The 19,424-nt window shown below is 39.3% G+C and overlaps 1 protein-coding gene across 4 annotated transcripts in view; it reads left to right on the top strand.

The window, feature by feature from the left end:
* The window catches only part of MYH10 (myosin heavy chain 10), a 154,983-nt gene that overhangs the window by 46,676 nt on the left and 88,883 nt on the right, over positions 1-19,424 (top strand). For 2 of the 4 annotated variants that reach the window (XM_063657069.1, XM_054456798.2), the window contains exons 5-7: positions 6,982-7,084; positions 7,702-7,731; positions 14,584-14,676. In XM_063657069.1, the coding sequence (XP_063513139.1) occupies positions 6,982-7,084; positions 7,702-7,731; positions 14,584-14,676 (226 nt within the window). The remainder of the gene's footprint in view (positions 1-6,981; positions 7,085-7,701; positions 7,732-14,583; positions 14,677-19,424) is intronic. The other 2 variants (XM_054456792.2, XM_063657070.1) reach the window with 1 other exon arrangement.

The following is a 19,424-nucleotide window of genomic DNA, read 5'->3' as shown; positions in this document are numbered from 1 at the left end:
ACACTCTGGCCTTATCTGCCCATAGTTCCCCAGGTAACCTTTTGTTTCTACAAACTCAGGCCAGGCCTTGTGAGTTCCCACTCGCAAGCCTCCTGTTTAATGCTTATTTATCTGAGTATCCTAGTATTCTCGTGTGTGGTGAAGACCCTCAGGCTGCATGCACCCTCTCTTAGGAGTCAGTGGTCTTTCACACTTGCACCCCCATAGAACTGGAGGTGAAATCCTGCTACAGTGTAATCCTCATGTTGATTTTCCTTCTCATCAGAATTAAAATTCACAAAGCCGTCACCCTTGATGAGGAAATTACTCTGTTCTCTTAAACTCCCCTTTTAAAGAATACTCTGTTTAAATTTTATGACTCTAACTGCTTTAGGCAAGTTGGTTTACTCCTTTTGAGTAAATTTGGGTATAATGTAAAAATCATAAAATAATGGTTGCCTCACAATGGCCTATTAAGATGTAACAATCAGTGTTTTTTAAAGGAATCTTATCTATTATATACAAATATTGCATTGAGTAATGATGGCCAAGCCAGCCAGCCAGGACTGAGAACAGTTGATTCCTGCTAGGAATAACATACCTTAAAAGTTTTAAGGCAACTAAATTGATAGAATTGATTAAACAGCGAAGGCAACAGTGTAATGTAGTTGAAAAAACATTGTGTGGTCAGATAGAACTCTGGTGTTCTTTCTTCTCCCAGCTCTGCCATGAACTATGTGATTCTGGATCAGATTGTCAGCCTCTCTAAACCCTATTTCTGTATGAGAATAACTATTTAGGGGGCAATCACTCTGTGATTCTCCCCACACTCATGTTAAATGAATTTGTGTGCCTTTCCTCTTGTTAAAAAAAAAAAAAGGGGGGGAATTATTTAGTTAACTATTTAGTCAGTTTGCTTTTCTAATGACTCTATTTTAGATGTCCTCAAGTCCTAAAACTTTGGGAATTATTAGATGGCTATAGCTGTGTGTCTCACTTTCGATGATATCTACGTTATGGAAGAAAAAGAGGTATCAAATCAACTTGTAAATAGAACTTAAAATGTTCTAGGCAAATATGCAAGGAAAGTGAACATATCTTTGGAAGTGTTCTCTCCGTTAGTCTTTGCAATACTTCTGTTATGTCCATTTACTGTCACATTATCCAAGACCTGATGAGCTAGTGCCAGTGCGATAGGGGAGACTTGAGCCCAAGCCTTTCTTAATCACAAAATCTCTGCTCTTCCCAGTAAGCTGCTTTCTAAAGAGAGTTTGGAAACTGTAGGAAGTCATCTACTAATGTTACATGTTTGTATAGTTATCGATAATATAGGGGGTAATATGTGTCTGGTGTTTTTCAAATTGGGGTTATCTAAAACAACTTCAAGCAGAGGGTGATTTTTGAAGCTAGGCTGAATTCAATGTTACAAATATCCAGACAAAATAAAATACCAATATTTTTACCAATAAAGATCTGAAAAAGGGGTTTCTCATTGGGGAAATCCCCATGGTCTGGAAGGGATTCAGAGGTCTCAGAATTGGTCACGTATTAATGATCTGCGTCACTGCTTCTTTAGGCTGTTTTTTTTTATGTTTTTGTTTTGGATTGCACATCCCTTTGAGAAGCCAAAGCTGTAGACCTATTGAGGAAACGCAAACATGTTCATGTTTAGAAACACCTGATCTTTTGTGTCCAAATGTGCTTCAGCAGATACAGGACACCCCCAGCTAGAAGCCTCCTTGCTTTGTTCTTGTTAGCTTTGTACTTCTACCACTCTCTTTGAAGGATTTCTTCTCCAAAAGAGCACGATGCTGGGACTGCAGCCTTTCCCCTTAACCATAGTCCTGTCTTAGACCAGCATTGAAACAACCAGTCACTTAAAGTGTAAGACTGCTTCACCGTTAACATCTCATTTTGTTGATGGAAATGAGGTCAGATTCCCTTTGTCCTCACTCTTTGAGGTCTTGGCCTGTTGTTCACTTTTCTGAGGAGTCTCCTAATTTTCTTAGAGCTTTTTCTGCTGAGCTTTCTTTTTGGCTCTTTTCCCTCTGCTTTTGTTCAAGCTGCTTTTAGTTACCTCCTCTGTTTCCATCTGGGACAGATGTGCCATTTCTCATTGTTTCATTTTGTTTTTTCTATTTTTCCAAGATTTATAGTCCTTTGATCCTGCCACCTCCTTCATTAAAATCAGATTTTAAAAATTTCCATTACCATCTTCATCATCATCATCATGATCATCATGATAATAGATCATTAATCTATTGATACCAATAGATTATCATAACTATTGGTATCACCACTACCATTTATTGAGAGCCTTTTGGCCAGGACAGTGCTAGGCCCTTTCCCGCATTATCTCAGTCCTATGAAGTCTCATTTTAAAGGCGTATAAACTGAGCCTCAGAGAACCAAGTAACTTGCCTAAAGCTCCATAGCTAGGGAGTGGCAGAAGGATTTGAATCTAGGTAGGTCATTTTGATTCTGTAGCTCAGGTTCTTAACGACTGTCCTAATTATTGATTCACAAAGTTTAGTAATTCAAATCACCTCATGTATAGTGGATGAATATTTGAGTGGACAATAATGGATAATGTTTATTGAATGCCACCTGTATGCTTTAGTTGAGCTGTATTTTTTCTTCAACCCTATGCATTAGGAGCTGTTATCCCCATTTTATAGTGGGCAATATAAGACCCATAATCTATCCTCTTGGGAGCTCAACAGTAAGATTTTGAATGTATCTATCTTTGAAGCCATATTTTCTATAGCAGAGTTACCTTAGACCCGAAATATGTAAAATGTAGCAGAGTTCATAAGCAATTGTTGAAGTATGGCTGTGTAAGTGTGACAGGCAGGAAAAAATGCTTTAAGGACACACTGAAGCATGTCCATTGAGGGGGTTAGCTGGGAAACCACAGAGACAAACCAGACTGGAAAGTAACAATCATAACTATATTTGAGACAAGTCATCATCAGTCTAAAAAAGAGGCCCATTTCTTGGTGTAATCAGAAATTATCTTTTTGAAACCAACAGCCAACATCACGATTAATATGGAAACACTCAGTATTTCTAATACTGTTAAGAACAAAACAGAGAGACCACTGTCATAGCTATTAAGAAATTACACTTGAATAAAACCCAGATTCTTTACCATGACCTCCAGGGTCCATGGCACCCCTCCCCTTCCTGCTCCATCTGTCTCTCTCGCCACTCCCTCCCCTGATTGTTATTTATATCAAATCCTGGCACCTGGCCATCAGTCCCTGGACTATGCCAAGCTCTTTTTTGCTTTGGGGTCTTTGCATGTACCTCTCCATCTTCCTGAACACATTCCCCAGCTCTTCACTTGCCAGTTCTTGCTCATCTTTCAAGAGCGTTTCCCCCGACCTTCATATCTAGAGGAGGGGCTGTCCTTCCTTCTCTTTTTCCTTTTAGTGTCTTTTGCAGCATTCCTTATATCCTTGTAATCTAATAATCTTATCTGGTCTTATTTATTTTATGTATGTTCTTCTAACCTTATGCCCCACAAGGACATGGACTCAATTCACACTCTATCCCTAGCACTCAGAAGAGTGCCTGACACATAGAAGTTGATTTGCAAATGTTTGTTGAAAGAATAAGTGATTGAATGAATGAATAGAAACTATTTTCTTATCTATGTGCCAATAGTAGCCAGGTGGAAAATATAATGGTGATGAAAAGAGATTGATAGGAACAAAAATTATTAAAAAGAGCCTAGGAATAAACTTTAAAAATATGTAGGACCTACATTCATTCATTGACTCCGCAGTCTATATCAAGCACTTAACTCTGCTAGGCACTATGATTTTAAGGATAAATAAGGCAAACATGATCCTTGCTTGTTTTGAACTTAGAAAAATACAAAACTTATACCTGGGAGACACAGGGATGAAGACATCATTTCTCCTAAAAAAAAAAAATAAGATGAATATTGATACCACTTAACTCAAAATTCTACCTATCGTTTTTTATTTGGGAGGCAGGGAGATGGGGAAGAGATAACAGAAAAAAACTATTTGAAGTTTATCTAAAAAAAAAACCTCAGAGTCTACTTGATTTCTTTTTGCTCTTTTCAAAAAGAAGGATAATGGTGGGTGCTCTGGTTAGTCACGTTTCAGAACCACTGAATATGGTGCTGGCTTGGAAATAAGCCACATGTATGGGGAATAAGAATAAGATAAAGATAACTTTTTTTTTTTTGAGATGAAGTCTCACTCTGTCGCCCAGGCTTGAGTGCAGTGGCAAGATCTTGGCTTACTGCAACCTCCATTTCCCAGGTTCAAGCAATTCTCCTGCCTCAACCTCCCGAGTAGCTGGGATTTCAGGCGCCCGCCACCATGCCTGTCTAAAAGATATTTTATATCACCTGAGAATGAATGTCTTTGTCAGTCATTGATATTGGGAGGTGGGCTGAATCATCTAGGGGAAACAATTAGATTAAATTCTTACCTAAAATCATAAAATTTTTTTCAGATTGAAGGTTCAGCTGTAAAAAGTGAAGCATTCAAAGTTGTAAAAGAAAACAACAGATGGATTTAATAATACAGATGATATAAAAATGAGAGTACAGATTGATGTAATCTTGGTTGCCAGAAAGGCCTCTTTTAGCATGAATAGTGGGCAGAAACCTTAAAATAAAAGTTTGGTAGATTGGAGTACCTAAGATTCAAACACTTGTGGGTGGCAAATCAGAAGGGAACTAATGTTACGATAGCATGAGGGGTGGTTAATAAGCTTCACATAGGAAATAGTCTTATAAACCATTAAGGGGGTTATATCTAGAATTGTCAGCTCTTAGAGCTAGAAAGGATCTAGTCCAATGCCTGCATTTTACAGATTTGGGATACTGAGGCCCAGAGAAGAAAATTTCTTTACTGAGGCAAACAGTTGATCACTAGGGTTCCTTCACCCAGTCTTCCCTGCGGTTGAGTTTGTGGTTATCTGGGTGCAGAGTTAAGAAGATAATGCAACCAGTAATTTTTCAGTAAACTACCAAAAAATTTAAGTTTTGGACACTTCAAATAGTAAAAAATTTTTTTTTTTTTTTTTTAGACAGGGTGTTGCTCTGTTGCCCAGGCTGGGGTGCAGTGGCACGATCACAGCTCACTGCAGCCTCAACTTCCTAGGCTCAAGAGATCCTCCCACCTCAGCCTCCTGAGCAGCTGGGACTACAGGTGGGAGCCACCACACCCAGCTAATTTGTTGTGGGTTTTTTTTGTAGATATGGGTCTCATTATGCTGCCTTCGCTGATGTTGAACTCTTGGGCTAAAGCGATTCTCCAGCCTTGGCATCCCAAAGTCCCAGCATAAGCCACTGTGGCCGGCCCAAATAGTGCAATTCTAAGTACAATTCCAAGAAAGAGTCCAGCTTTGTTAGAAAAATTAGATTTTCAATCCTTAGATTAAATGCTTAGGGATTATTCATTGGCAAGGTATATAATAACATTTTTGAGTTTGGGGTGTTTTTTTTAAAGAAAAATTAATTAGATATTGAAATTTTTATTATAATCCAAATTAAGAATTTTGTTGACTGTAAAGTTAGGTTTGCTTTGATCATGTCTTAGGGGAGCTTCAGTGTTTGAGCAGAGGCTGTAATTCAGGTCTTGCTGTGTGTGTAGCAGCTTGTCTGAATTTCAAGCCTAGTAGTGAGTAGAAATGAAAACTTTTGAAATGTGCCAGCCTTGCTTGTAAATGTGAATCATTTAAAATGGTGGCATTTGTCCTCATTCACAACAAAATTCACAGTATTTACTCATTTTGACAACAAATTATGTCTGCCTATATGTCAACACTGGGAAAAGTTACAAGGATTAAAAAGAAACAAAACACAGGCTGGGCAGGTGGATCACTTGAGGTCAGGAGTTTGAGACCAGCCTAGCCAACATGGCTAGACCCTGTCTCTACTAAAAATACAAAAACTTAGCCAGGCGTGGTGGCGTGTGCCTATGGTCCTAGCTACTTGGGAAGCTGAGGCAGGAGAATTGTTTGAACCCAGGAGGCAGAGGTTGTAATGAGCCAAGATCACGCCACTGCGCTCCAGCCGGGGCAACAGAGCAAGACTTTGTCTCAAAAAAAAAAAAAAAGAAAGAAACAAAACACAAATAAATAAATATATGAGGCTATAGCCCCTGCCACCAGGAACCCAGCCTATGAGGCAACATTGGCACCAGGAAGTGAATCGTCACTATCCTGCTCTGAGAGGGGGATCTGAGAAGGCTTTCAGTGGCTTTGAAGATGAGTATCAATACCAGCAGGCATCTCAGAGTTCGTTCAGCTCCTTCAGATTAAATCATATTAGTTTAATTGTTTTAGGGGTTCTCTGTTTGTAGTGCTGGATATGTTTATGGTACGGAGGAGTTTTCTTCATGAATGTTCTAATAAATTTCACTTCTCTGGTAGAACCCCCCCACCCCCAAGGAAAAAAAGAGTGTCGTGAACATTTTCCTGTGTCCTCTTAACTGGCATCTATCAAGAAATATTTGGGTTGGCTGGGCGCAGTGGCTCAGGCCCGTAATCCCAGTGCTTTAAAAGGCCAAGGTGAGCAGATCACCTGAGGCCAGGAGTTCGAGACCAGCCTGGCCAAAGTGGTGAAACCCCATCTCTACTAAAAATATAAGAATTAGCCGGACATGGTGGTGTGTGCATGTAATCCCAGCTACTTAGGAGGCTGAGGCACAAAAATTCCTTGAAGCCGGGACGCAGAGGTTGCAGTGAGCCAAGATCATGCCACTGCACTCCAGCCCGGGCAACAGAGTGAGACTCTGTCTCAAAGAAAAAAAAGAATTATTTGGGTTTATTATTTAATACCTCTTACAAGGATGATTTTCTTTTCTAACTACTGCCGATAGTTATTTTTTCTATTTATACTCTTTTTATTTTTATTAATTATTGTTCCAATACAATTTAATTTTATCAGTTGTAATTTTGGAATGCATGTGCTGTGCTTTCGTTAAAGCAGCCTATATTAATTCTTTCTTTCAGGGGTGAGTCAGGTGCTGGGAAGACAGAAAATACAAAGAAAGTTATTCAGTACCTTGCCCATGTTGCTTCTTCACATAAAGGAAGAAAGGACCATAATATTCCTGTAAGTTTCTGCTCTGTTGTTTTTTAAATCTTCTTCTTCTTTTATAATTTCAGAAACAAAAATAAGGAAGCCAGTCTACTCTCCACACTGCTATAACTGACAGCTCCCTTGTCTCCACCTGCTCCCCGCCACCTACCCAACAACATTTTTTTCCACTCCAGAGGCTAGGATATGAGGAAATTGCTGTTAAAGAGGCTTTCTGACAGGGCAAACTGGAATTATGGTTGTGGCTTGCTGCCTAATTTCTTGCAAAGATTTGCTGAGAATTGTTCAGCAGTGCTTATGAAGACTTATTTTCCACCAAAAGAAGATGCTTGCCTATTTTCAGCAGTTCTTTCTGAACTTGCAGTAGCCTCTTGCTACTACCCACAGCAGCTTGAGGGGAGGGTAGAGGTATGGGAAGAAGTGATGACAGAAAAAGGGCAAGAATAGAAATGTCAGTTCTCCTTAATTTTTAGACATGCAGAAGTGGTAGTTAATACAGCCTGAGAGAACGCCAGCCAACCCAGCTTCCACTGTTCTCAACTGCACATTGGCTTGGTGCTTTGGAAATGGCTTACTGCTAGGCAAAGACTCAAACTTGCTAACATTTGCATTTGTCTGTTTGTAATGAACAGCAGGAATCGCCTAAACCAGTGAAACACCAGGCAAGTGCTCTTCTTTATGCTTCTTAGTCTTGAGTGTTTGCACTAATTTCTGTCTGTAGATTGAGTCTCTGCTAGAATCAAATGCCACTGGTTCTAAGTGAAATCTGTCATTAAAAAATTTTAATTTTGAAAATTTATTGCTTAGAGCCTTATTCTTTCTTGAGAAGCGCATGCCGTTTTGCTTTAAATTTGTTTTCTCGATAAATTTTAATATTTATTTGCCCTTTTATCATGACATTGAACTGCATGTTTATGAAGCCTAAAAATTATGGTTTCATATGTCATTTACTAGGTGGAATTATTTTAATACTTACCAGACACATGGAAACCTAGCTTTGTGCCCCTCCACTACATTTTGAATTTGGGGCTGCCCCTTTAAAAGTTGTACCTTTGGAGCTAACAAATTTCTGATCTGTTAAAGTTTTATGGCATGGCACAGTTTGTGCCTGTATATGTTTTAAACCAAAGGCCCAGTTATATTTAATATATAAAATAAATTAGAGCTGGGCACAGTGGTACGCACCTATAGTCCCAGCTGTTTGGGAGGCTGAGACAGAAGGCCTGAGCCCAGGTATTTGAGGCTGCAGAGAGCTATGATCACACAACTGTGCTCCAGCCTGGGCAACAGAGCAAGACCTCATCTGTATAAATAAGTAAAATAAAATCAATTACAATTTTCTTTATGCTGGGCAAGTTGTGGAAGACTGTTATTTTTCCTAGTTTTCAGATTCCTGCCTTTTAGCTCCACAGACCGTAGCAGTGAACAAACCAAGAATCATAGCATGACCTCCATTTCTCACTACCTGGGAGGAGAAGGAGGGCAGACCTGAGCCAGATACCTTGGATAGAGTAGGACATCTATACTTGGATTTAATCCTTTCCCTAGCATTGGAATGGTTTTGGTTGGTCTTCCACAAACATAATGATACAAAGCTGATATAAAGCAAGAAACAATAATATCGAGCTATGGAAATGATCTGTTAATATAAAGAAATAATCGTAAATATCTAAGGAATTGTCATAGACACTGAGATTTTAAGATATCTTTCTTAAGATTCTTAAGAGATTGCCGGCCACCCAAGCTGTACTGTACCTATGAAGGCCTAGGATGTCCTTTTGCTCCTTTAGCTGCAGAATAGACCAGTGATACAAATGAAGAGGGTAAATGAAATAATCATTATCCTGTAGGATATTTAAAAGCTTCTTTGCCAATTAAAGAAGGAAAATCTGGACCAGAAACCAGCTTTTCTTTATGCTTTAGAGGTACTTGCTAAATGTCATTTTAATATGTACTTGTGTTGCTATTGAAATAATGTTAAGCAATTAATACACAGATTTAGGTTTTCCAAATTCCCTATGGAACACATAAATCATTGTTGTTAACATTTTGTTTCGATGTCATTTTAAACTACAGAGTGGATCCCTGTTGTATGTGAGTAGCATGCCTACCCCCACCTAGATTTTGCTTTGAGTCAAATCAATCCCTGGGAAGCAGGTTCTCCCAAAGAAGGCAGCAGCTTCTTTGGGCCATGCTTCCCGGTCATTGCCGATTTGCATGTCGTACTGCATGTGTCCACTGTGCACACAATCTTCAATGCTGCTTTTCCAAGGTGATTTTAATCGTAATTAAGCAGTAGCTATGCTGATGTTTTTAGAAATATTAGAAGAATACTCGTTCTCAATTTTTCTTCCCCAACACAACTGAGGAACATGAAATACTTAACAGCACGGTAGGGAATGGTCACACCCTGGAAGGGTACCGTCAAGAAGTTACTTCTACCCCTGCTGGGTGTCCCTGTCTGCGACTTCTTCACCCCACTTGAATGATTGCCTTAAAGTTATAGCTACAGTGTGAAAAGTCTGTACTTTCCAAGGCCACAGTTTCTTTTGGTTGATTTGATACCACTGGTTTGTGATTTTACATTGAACTTTATAAGCAAAAGTTAAATCCCAAGGAACCATGTGTATACATCCAGCATTTTATCACTAAACAGTAGTATGAACTGTAAACCCAAAGGGGAGGGCATTTCTAGGCTCCTGATTTTGTCAGTCCTTTATTTATTTGCTTGTTTATCTACTCATTCTTTTTTTGAAACAATTTAAATGAGATATAATTCACATACCATTCAATGTACCCATTGGAAGTGTACAATTTAGTGTTTTTAGTATATTCACTTTATGCAATTATTATCATAATCAATTTTAGAACATTTTCCTCACCCCAAAAGAGACTCCATACCCATTAGCAGTCACCTGCCATTTACCCTCAGCCCCTGGCAAGCAGTAATCTAATTTCTGTCTCTATGTATTTGCCTATTCTGGACATTTCGTGTGAATGGTATCATATAATATGTGGTCCTCCCTGACGGTTCTTTCTTTTAGCATAATATATTCAAGGTTCATCCAGATTCTAGCACATATAAGTACTTCATTCCTTTTTATGGCCAAATAATATTCCATAATATTAAATATGTGTCATGTTCTGTTTATCCATTCATCAGTGAATGGATACGGATTTTTTTCTACTTTTTGCCCATTGTAATTAATGCTGCTATGAACACTTATGTACAAGTTATGGTGAGAACATATGTTTTCATTTTTCTTAGGTAGATACCTAGAGGTAAAATTGCTGGGTCATATGGTAATTCTGTTAAACATTTTTAAAGAGACTGCACCATTTGACATTCCCACCAGGAACATGTGAGAGTTCCAGTTTCTCCATATCCTCATCAGCACTTGGCGTTGTCTGTGTTTTTATTAAAGCCATCCTAGTGAGTGGTGTGGTCAGTCTTTTATGTTTACCTTTTAAATTTCATCTTCATTTTTGAAATATGAACAAATATAAGCAAATCAGTTTTCAAAATTAAAGTGACAATACTTAAGTAAACTTGAAATAAACATTTATCAATGAACTTTTGGTGTACTTTTTATAACAAAATTAAAGGTCTTATTTGGCTATATCCCCTTAGTATCCACCAGCTGCAAGTACAGCTTCTGTGTGCCCTCTTTCCTCATGAGAGGTTGCTCTTAGAGACCCTCAAAGTCTAGCACAGAGTTCACAAAGCCTCAACACAGTGAATTTCAGAGCAGATTTGAAAATGATTAAGTTCTAAAACTTGACCGTCCCCTACAAATGATACCTTCAAGCCAACCCACAATACCTTCAAGCCAACCCACTTGTCTCCCTGTGTTTCCAGTCATCTTCAGGACGACTTTGTATCTTTCGCCATCCTGGTTTAAACTGTGCTGAACCAAGACAGAAAGGTGATAGATAGCAAGTAGCAAGTAATGAGAGCCTGCCAGTTGAGATTAGAGTCTGGTTTTCAACATGTGATTGGTTGCTGCTGCCTGCTTTTAACCTTCCTGCAGCTGTGCCCTGCCAGGCCTGCAAGGTACAGCCCGATCTCAGCTTGAGTCCCCTTGCTGTCTGAACTGGACTTTTGAAAGAGGTATATATTTTTAACCATTTCGAACTCATGCTATATCATATAGCAAGTGTATATTATATACTATGTAATAAACCCAGGAGTATAATTTTCACTATGACTGGTAAACTTTGAAAGCAGTATATAACTCTAAATATTTAGAACTTTAAAAATCATTTCAATAGCTAAGGCTGCTTGTTTTCTACATTCCAAAATAACATTATAGAATAGAAATGAGGGACATTGCCCATCCAATTCTAGAGGAAAAGTGAATAGTCACTGCCCCCTGATGGTTTACAAATGCCTTCATAATTTGGTTGAGATCTATTAGCACCATTTATCTAATTATGAAATTGTTCAACACAGAAATTATCTCAATGTTAATTTCTATATGTTATGATAGTTGGCTTTGTACCAGGTTTTTGGGGATTCATCTGGGGAGTTTTTGAGATCGTTACTCAGTCTCACCAATGTCCACAAATCCATTAGTAGGAGTGATCCCATGACACTATCAATGTAGTGGGACCAGCAACAGGGACGGAGGAGTGCCTGAGTCACCATTACCATGGTAACTCTGAGGACCCATAAATCTTCTTGCTGCCTTTGGCTCACCACCATCCCCTCCCCAGATAGTTCTAGAATTCTGGGTTCCAACCTTTTGGCTTCCCTGGGCCACACTGGAAGAAGGAAAATTGTCCTGAGCTACGCATAAAATACACTAACGATAGCTGATGAGCTGTTTAAGAAAAAAAGGTTTGTGCATAATTTTCATGATATCCACCATCACAGATAAGCAAAAAATGTCCTCACATTTAAAGAGTTGGACACTCGTGGAACCTCTGATTATATATTCATTCAGCAAAACATTTGCCAAGCATCATTTTGACCTGATACTGACCGAGTTAGGCACAGGGGATACAACCAGGTTACTTGAAGCCAACCCAAGAAGAATAGAATCAGTGGATCTCTCTCTCTCTCTCTGTTTCTCTCTCTCATACACACATACACAGGAAAAGAAAAGAACCAATAAAAAATTTGACTCAAATAATCCTTTTAGCCATATCTAAGTAATATTAAAGTAAGATATGCATTACTGGTTTTACCTCCAAGTTAGGAAAACTCTTTAAAGATGGACTATCAAACTCTTTTTCTTATGATTTAGTAGGATGGTGTGTGATTTTAAGGAATCCAAAGTCTAGCAGTAGATATTTAGTATTAAGGTAATGTCCCACTTACTAGAATGCCAGTGTTTTTCCAAGTTTCCACATTCTCATCACATAGATTGAATTAGGTTTAAAAAAAAAAAAAGGCTTTTAGAGACCCAAACAGTTAATGCAAAGTGAGTATACCAAGGGCTTTGCAAGATATTGGTCATAGGAATGCTGATGGAACTGACTGCTGACCCCGGGGGGGTGGAGGAAGGCAGTCTATCACCGAATAATGACTGGCATTTTTAATTTTAATTTTTTATTTTTTGGAGATGGAGTCTCTCGCTCTTTCTCCCAGGCTGGAGTGCGGTGGCGCGATCTCTGCTCACTGCAACCTCTGCCTCCTAGGTTCAAGCGATTCTGCTGCCTCAGGCACCTGCCACCACGCCTGGCTAATTTTTCTGTATTTTTAGTAGAGACGGGTTTCACTGTGTTAGCCAGGATGGTCTCGATCTCCTGACCTCGTGATCCGCCCGCCTTGGCCTCACAAAGTGTTGGGATTACAGGCGTAAGCCACCGCGCCTGGCCCCTGACTGGCATTTTTAACAATGGCTCTCAGTCATCAAAGTTGTTCAGGATACCATGCTTAAGACAGCTTGGCAGCAGGTAATGGTTTAGAAAAATTTACAGCACGAGACCATCCTGGCTAACATGGTGAAACCCCATCTCTACTAAAAATACAAAAAATTAGCCGGGCATGGTGGCGGGTGCCTGTAGTCCCAGCTACTCGGGAGGCTGAGGCAGGAGAATGGCATGAACCCAGGAGGCGGAGTTTGCAGTGAGCCGAGATCGCGCCACCGCACTCCAGCCTGGGTGACAGAGTAAGACTCCGTCTCAAAAAAAAAAAAAAAAAAATTTACAGGAAAAATAGTCTGGTAAGGGTTTTGAAGTGAGAAAAACAGAAGATTTGTTGTACAGGGAGGAAACTATCTAACACCAAGAAAATAAACCGATGCCATGTAATGACATCCATGTAGCTTGAGGTTCTCGACAAGACTGGTTCCTGACTGGCTTCAGTTGAACACGGTTGCAGATTGTAGTTAAGACCTGTGAACATGAGGACAGTCCAGATCATGCTGTAATGGATGTAGACGGAGCAGGTCCCCTTCCTGTGTAATGTGCTTGAGGAACACTTCCCCACCCTTTCAGCTGAGTGACAGTCCACACCAGGGTGGCGTGACAGAACTGTACGGATGACATATATTTGTTCTTTTTTTTGTATTTGATGGTGATGGAGTGCATCACGTACCAAATGCCACTAATTTAAAAGCCTTATGTGAGGTTCTTTATATTCATCTTTTTTGCTTAGAGTATCGCATTTCCTAGCAGCTTTTATTTAGTTAGTTTTTCTTTAGGTCTAAAATACTGTGGGTATTTTAAAATATAGGGGTAAGATTTATGTTTGGAAAAAGTAGATTTTTTTAAGTCATAAAATATAATTCTGAAATTACATTCCAGAAACACAACATCACTTGTGGTGCTTTTCATGGCCAGAGATGGCATCATGCTTTCTCATACAGCTTTCTATTGTGTTTCATGATTAAAGTACATATTAATATATTTCCGCCTTTTGTTTGTAAAATCTGTTTTATAGCCTAATTTACATATAAGTAAAGACACCGACTAAAGCAGACATTTTACCGAATCCTCTCTACTTAGCCTTTTAAATCTGAGCAAGTTAGCAGCATCAACGTCTTCACCATCCTCTGAAAGTGGAGGTGAAGACATTGCCCTGTCTATATGATAGAGATAGTATATGAAACTCCTTGGAAAACTGGAAAGTGCTACATCAATACAGTGGTAACTGTTAAATTAACTGCCTTAAAGTTTTCAAAGAAGGCAGAGTTAAAATAAACAGAAGTATTAATATGTTCTTAATTGAAGTGTCGTGCTAAATTTCATTTCATGAAAGCCAATCTGTTTTATTTTCGAAAATCTCTGCCTGATTTACGTGCCCCATGCTTAAGTTGATCTTTGTTCAGCATGACTTTTCTTTCTCCTTGTGATCACTTTATAGATGCTAATTTTTTCCTTTAGTAGAGTCCATTATCATAACCAGGATTAAGAAGCCAACAAAAGTTGCTGGATGGCAGACAGAATGAAAGAACTGAGGAAAAGATGCAGTTTCTTTTTTAGAAATTTTTTCCCTGATGACTTAGTAAAGACATTAGATTAACGTACATCTGCTTTTATTTGTGTGTGTGTGTAATGTCTTTTAGGGGGAACTTGAACGGCAGCTTTTGCAAGCAAATCCAATTCTGGAATCATTTGGAAATGCGAAGACTGTGAAAAATGATAACTCATCTCGTTTTGTAAGTTTCAAAGCACCAGAAGCTTTTAATTCCTTAGATTTCTAGTTAAATGTCTACTGTGATTAAGCAAATGAATTACTTTTCTTCCTAGATTTTAAGAAGCTAATAGATGTAGTTCTGTAGACATAATACAAGCTTACATGTAATTTTAAATTTTCTAGTAGTCACATTTGAAAAGAAAAAAGGTAATGTGTAAGTAACTTTAATCATTTTATCATACAGAAATGTATAACTCTATGTCTTATTTTATGGATATGTAATTTAACCTCTCTGAGCTTATTTATCTTTGATTGGGCATGATAATAACACCTGTCAATGGAATCGGAGTAGAGATTAAATGGTGTGCACGTTGAGCACTTATCCCGGCACTAGGCATAGTAAACATTCAATGCATTAGATGTGGTAAACTGACCTTTTCCTACCTTGCTATTTTCTGTGGGATTTGGACTTCGGAATAATTTGTCACTACTATGACTCCTCTTTAAATTTTTTTTTTTTTTTTTGAGACAGGGTCTTGCTCTGTCACCCAGCCTGGAGTGCAGTGGCACAGTCATAGCTCACTGCAACCACCAACTCCTGGTCTCAAGGCATCCTCCTGCCTCAGTCTCCCAAGCAGCTGGGACTACAGGCTCACGCTACTTCACCAGGCTAATTTAAAAGAGTAACTACTTTTTTTTGAGAGACTAGGGTCTCACTACGTTGTCCAGTACTTTGAGAGGCTGAGGCAAGAGGATTGCTGGAAGCCTCAGCCTCCCAAAGTACTGGGATTACAGGAATGAGCCACCACACCCAGCCTAAAAATTCTCCTTAGCTATTCAACATGAAAGCTTTACTTTCCTCCTCAGTTTGACTAGCTGTACCTGTTCACCTGAGAATGTTATCCTAAGTGATGGCCAGGTCTCTGTTACTTCAGGGACACTGCCCCTCTCCACCCCAGCTGCTCAGCTTCAACACTGTCACAGCAAATCATCTCTAAACCCATATTCAACACAATGGACATTCCTCCAGTAAGTCTTTTGCCCTGGATTATGGTCATCAAGTTTCAGAAACCCCTTCCACTGTTAGATTGAAGAAGGACTTCATTGTTCAATAATTTCCACTTAAGTTGTTCAAATTAATTCTTCCCTTTTTTTTCTCCCTGCTCTGAAGTATTGGTAAAAGTCAAGAAGGCCAGAGTAAAAGAGACCTCAGTTCTAACAGTTCATTGATGGATAATTTGGAGGATCTAGTGTCATTGCGACATGCTTTTTAAAATTGAGATAACATCATGGTCTGCACATTAATTTACCGATGGTGTGGTTGCTATGATTAGTGGAAGCGACCAGATTCAGGATCACAGAGGACCCAGCAAACACAAGGGCAACCATAAAGCCCTCTGGATTAGTTCACTAGGGCTGCGATATAAAAGTACCACAGACTGGGAGCAGCATAAATAACAGAAATGTGCTTTTCCACAATTCTGGAGGCTAGAAGTCTGAAGCAAGGTGTTGGCAGGATTGGTTTCTTCTGAGGCCTCTCATAACTGAACCCAAGTTCGGCTGCGTGCCACTTGAAAGCCACGCACAAGAGACGAGAGTTGGTAGGAGGAAAAGCAGGTTTATTTGGAGAGCCAGCAAACAAAGAAGATGGTGGACTAGCGTCCCAGAGGACCCTCTCAAGTCAGAACACATTTCAGGCTGTTTTTATGTTAAGGCAGGGAGAAGGGGAGAGGGTTGGGATGAAGAGGTAACTGACGACCACAGACATCTGGGCGCCGGCAAGGGTCTGAGGAGGTTGGGAATATCCTTGTCCTTAGTCAAGTCACGGTGCTCCTATAAATCTTTAACAAAACGTAGTAGTTCACACATTTCTCCTTTAATCTCAGAGTTAGTTTTAAAAACTTCCTGATTGTTGTTTTTGCATATTATCTCAGTGCTCTAAAGTTACCCTTGCCCATGTGCAGGAATGGGTAAAGGCCCCTTAAACAAAAATGGAGTTAGTTATGTTAGTTCTCTTGCTGATTCACTGTGCACTCTTTCTTTGGCTTATAGATGATTGTATTCTCCCTGTGTCTTCTCATGGCCCTTCCCTCTGTGTGTGTCTGTGTCCTAATCTCTTCTTACAAGGACACCAATTATATTGAAGTAGGGTGCACCCTAATGACCCTTTTTTAAAGTAATGACTTCTTTAAAGACCCTCTTCCTAATTACAGTTCCATCATGAGGTCCTGGGTGTTAGGACTTCAACACAGGAATTTGTGCAGGGACGCATTTCAGCCCATAGCACCTTCAGAGATAGTTTCAGTGCAAGACGCTTTCCAAATTATGTAAGAAATAGGGATGTATTTTCTTGGAATATTGTTTATTCCCAGGAAGATAAAATTTGAAGATTCACTTAATCCAAGTTCACTTAGTAATTAATTTAGCTTTTTAATGTGCAAAGTGGGATAACAAACGTGCCTGTGTCAGTAGGAGGCATGCCTGTGACTTGACTTGTGGGTTTAGAAACGATCTGAGGAAACTGCATTCCTTCAGACTTTCCGTCATTCTCCTGGATCATCCCCATTGAGCCTGAGCCACAACTAAATCTGAAATTTTCCTACTGAAATGCCCTGTGTTTAGTGGCTATATCACAGGAAAGAAGGAACAGTGAGCTGCCAGCTTTGGTATGTGAATCTCCATCAAGATCTTCAAGGACTTCTTTGTGGAAAATCGTTTATCTTACCACAGAAATCAAGTTACTAATCTATTCTGTTTCCCCCACCCCCAGCCCTAAAACCATACCCTAAATTCAAGAGAGACAGTTTCGGTGCTCAGTGGCCCCCCTTTTTCCTGGAAAAGATAAATTGCTACTAAGCCATCATTTGTGTCCTTGGGTAAAGAATGTAGTGATTCTGTTACGAAGTGTAAGGATTTATCCCCCTGCCAGGGTGTGTTTCAACTCATTATTTTAGTGTTTGGGACAGATATAATTCTGTATTAGTTATCAATTGCTACATAACAAATGATCCTAAAACTTGATGGCTTCAGGCATCGATTATCTCACGGTTTCTGTGTGTCAGAAAGTCAGTAGCAGCTTAGCTGGGTGACTCTGGCCCAGGGTCTCTTAGGAGGTCGTCACTGAGATGTTGGCTACAGCTGTAGTCATCTGAAGGCCTGACTGAGGTGGGAGGATCTCCTTCAAATCTTCCTCAGGTAGCTCTTGGTGGGAAGTCCCTATCCTACATGGCTCTTGGCTGGAGGCCTCAATTCCTGACCTTGGAGGCAGTCTCTCCATAGGGCTCCTTGAATGTTGCCATGACATGGCAGCCAGCTTCTCCCAGAGCAAGTGATCCAAGAGAAAGACAGAAGTTACACACCCTGCCTTGGAAATCATGTGCCTTCTTCTCTTGTCTTCTATTGGTCATATAAACCATCCCTGTTACTGTGTGGGAGGGAACTGTGAATACCAGAGGTGGGGATCATTGAGGTGGTCTTGGCTATCATGGCCACCATGAATCCTTACAGTGATTTCCATCATTGATGTATGTAGGGTTTTAACCTGTAACTGGAGTGACTCTAGGTCAGTGGTTCTTAATTGGAGGCTCCCCAAGGGACGTTGGCGGTGTCTGGAGGCATTTTTCATTGTTTAACTGGGAGAATAGGTAGTGGTGTGCCACTGGCATCTAGCTGGTAGAGGCCAAGGATGCTGCTAAAAATCATCCAATGCATGGCACAGTCCCCACCGCTTAGAATTATTGAGCCCAAAATATCAGTTATGCTAAGATCGAGAAACCCTGCTCTAGATCGTTCCTTCAAATTATAGTCTAAATTAAGGTAATTATTTTCTGAAATTTATTTGCAAAGTAATACATGAGTCTATTTAATGCTTGTTATTTATACGTCCTATTCCAAAGGTTGACAATCAAGTCTGATAGAAACCTATTTTACATTCTGCTGGTAGGAAGAATTAGATTGTTTTCTAGCCACCTGGAAGCAGCACACAGGAAAGGAGCAGGAATCAGCCATTGAATCCAAATGTTCAACAAATGCTATTTCAGCTGAAGTACCACCTTCCAAAGTGCCTGCACTACTATATAATAAGTGCATTCTAATATAGTAAAAGCTGATTTGTTTTTAGTAGAAAAAAGATTTTTTATTAAGGCATTGTTCTTAGATGTAGCTTTCAGTTCGACCAAGAAGCAGAGGTATCTTTAAATTGTTTACTTTGGGCTTTAATTCTTAGAAAGTCAACTTTTATTGATACGTATTTTTTTTTTAGTAATAGTTTATTGCTATCTACTGTTATCATAAGGTGTTACCTACACAGTACTAAAACAAGTAGTTGATCTCAGTAGCTCCATTAAAAATAATTAGGTCCATTGATTAAATAATGTTCAGTTAAAATTTCCCTTTAATATTTCTCTATGGATGTTGGTTCTTGGGGTTTGAAAGAAACCGTTGTAGACTCATTTTTAAATTCAATTCTGTGTAATTTTGATGTTTGATTTGTTATTTAGTTCTTTTAATTATTAAGCACCTATTCTTTGCCAGCCACTGTGCAGCTTAATTGATATCTCCAAATGGATGTCAATAGATTCTTCAAGTTTAACATATTCCAAATGAAAATTTTTCCTTTCCTTTCAAAATTTGTTCCTTTATGTCTTACGTCAATAAATGGTATTATCAAATCACCCAGTTGCTTAAACTTAAAACAAAATAGAAGCAATAGCAAAACCTAGAAAGACAAAATACCTAGGAATCAGCCTTTTTCTCATGGCCCACGTCCAG

Source organism: Pongo pygmaeus, chromosome 19 (assembly GCF_028885625.2).
Source record: "Pongo pygmaeus isolate AG05252 chromosome 19, NHGRI_mPonPyg2-v2.0_pri, whole genome shotgun sequence".
Taxonomy (NCBI): Eukaryota; Metazoa; Chordata; class Mammalia; order Primates; family Hominidae; genus Pongo; species Pongo pygmaeus.
The sequence above is the reverse complement of the archived record's forward strand: the minus strand, read 5'-3'. Positions and strand labels throughout refer to the sequence as shown.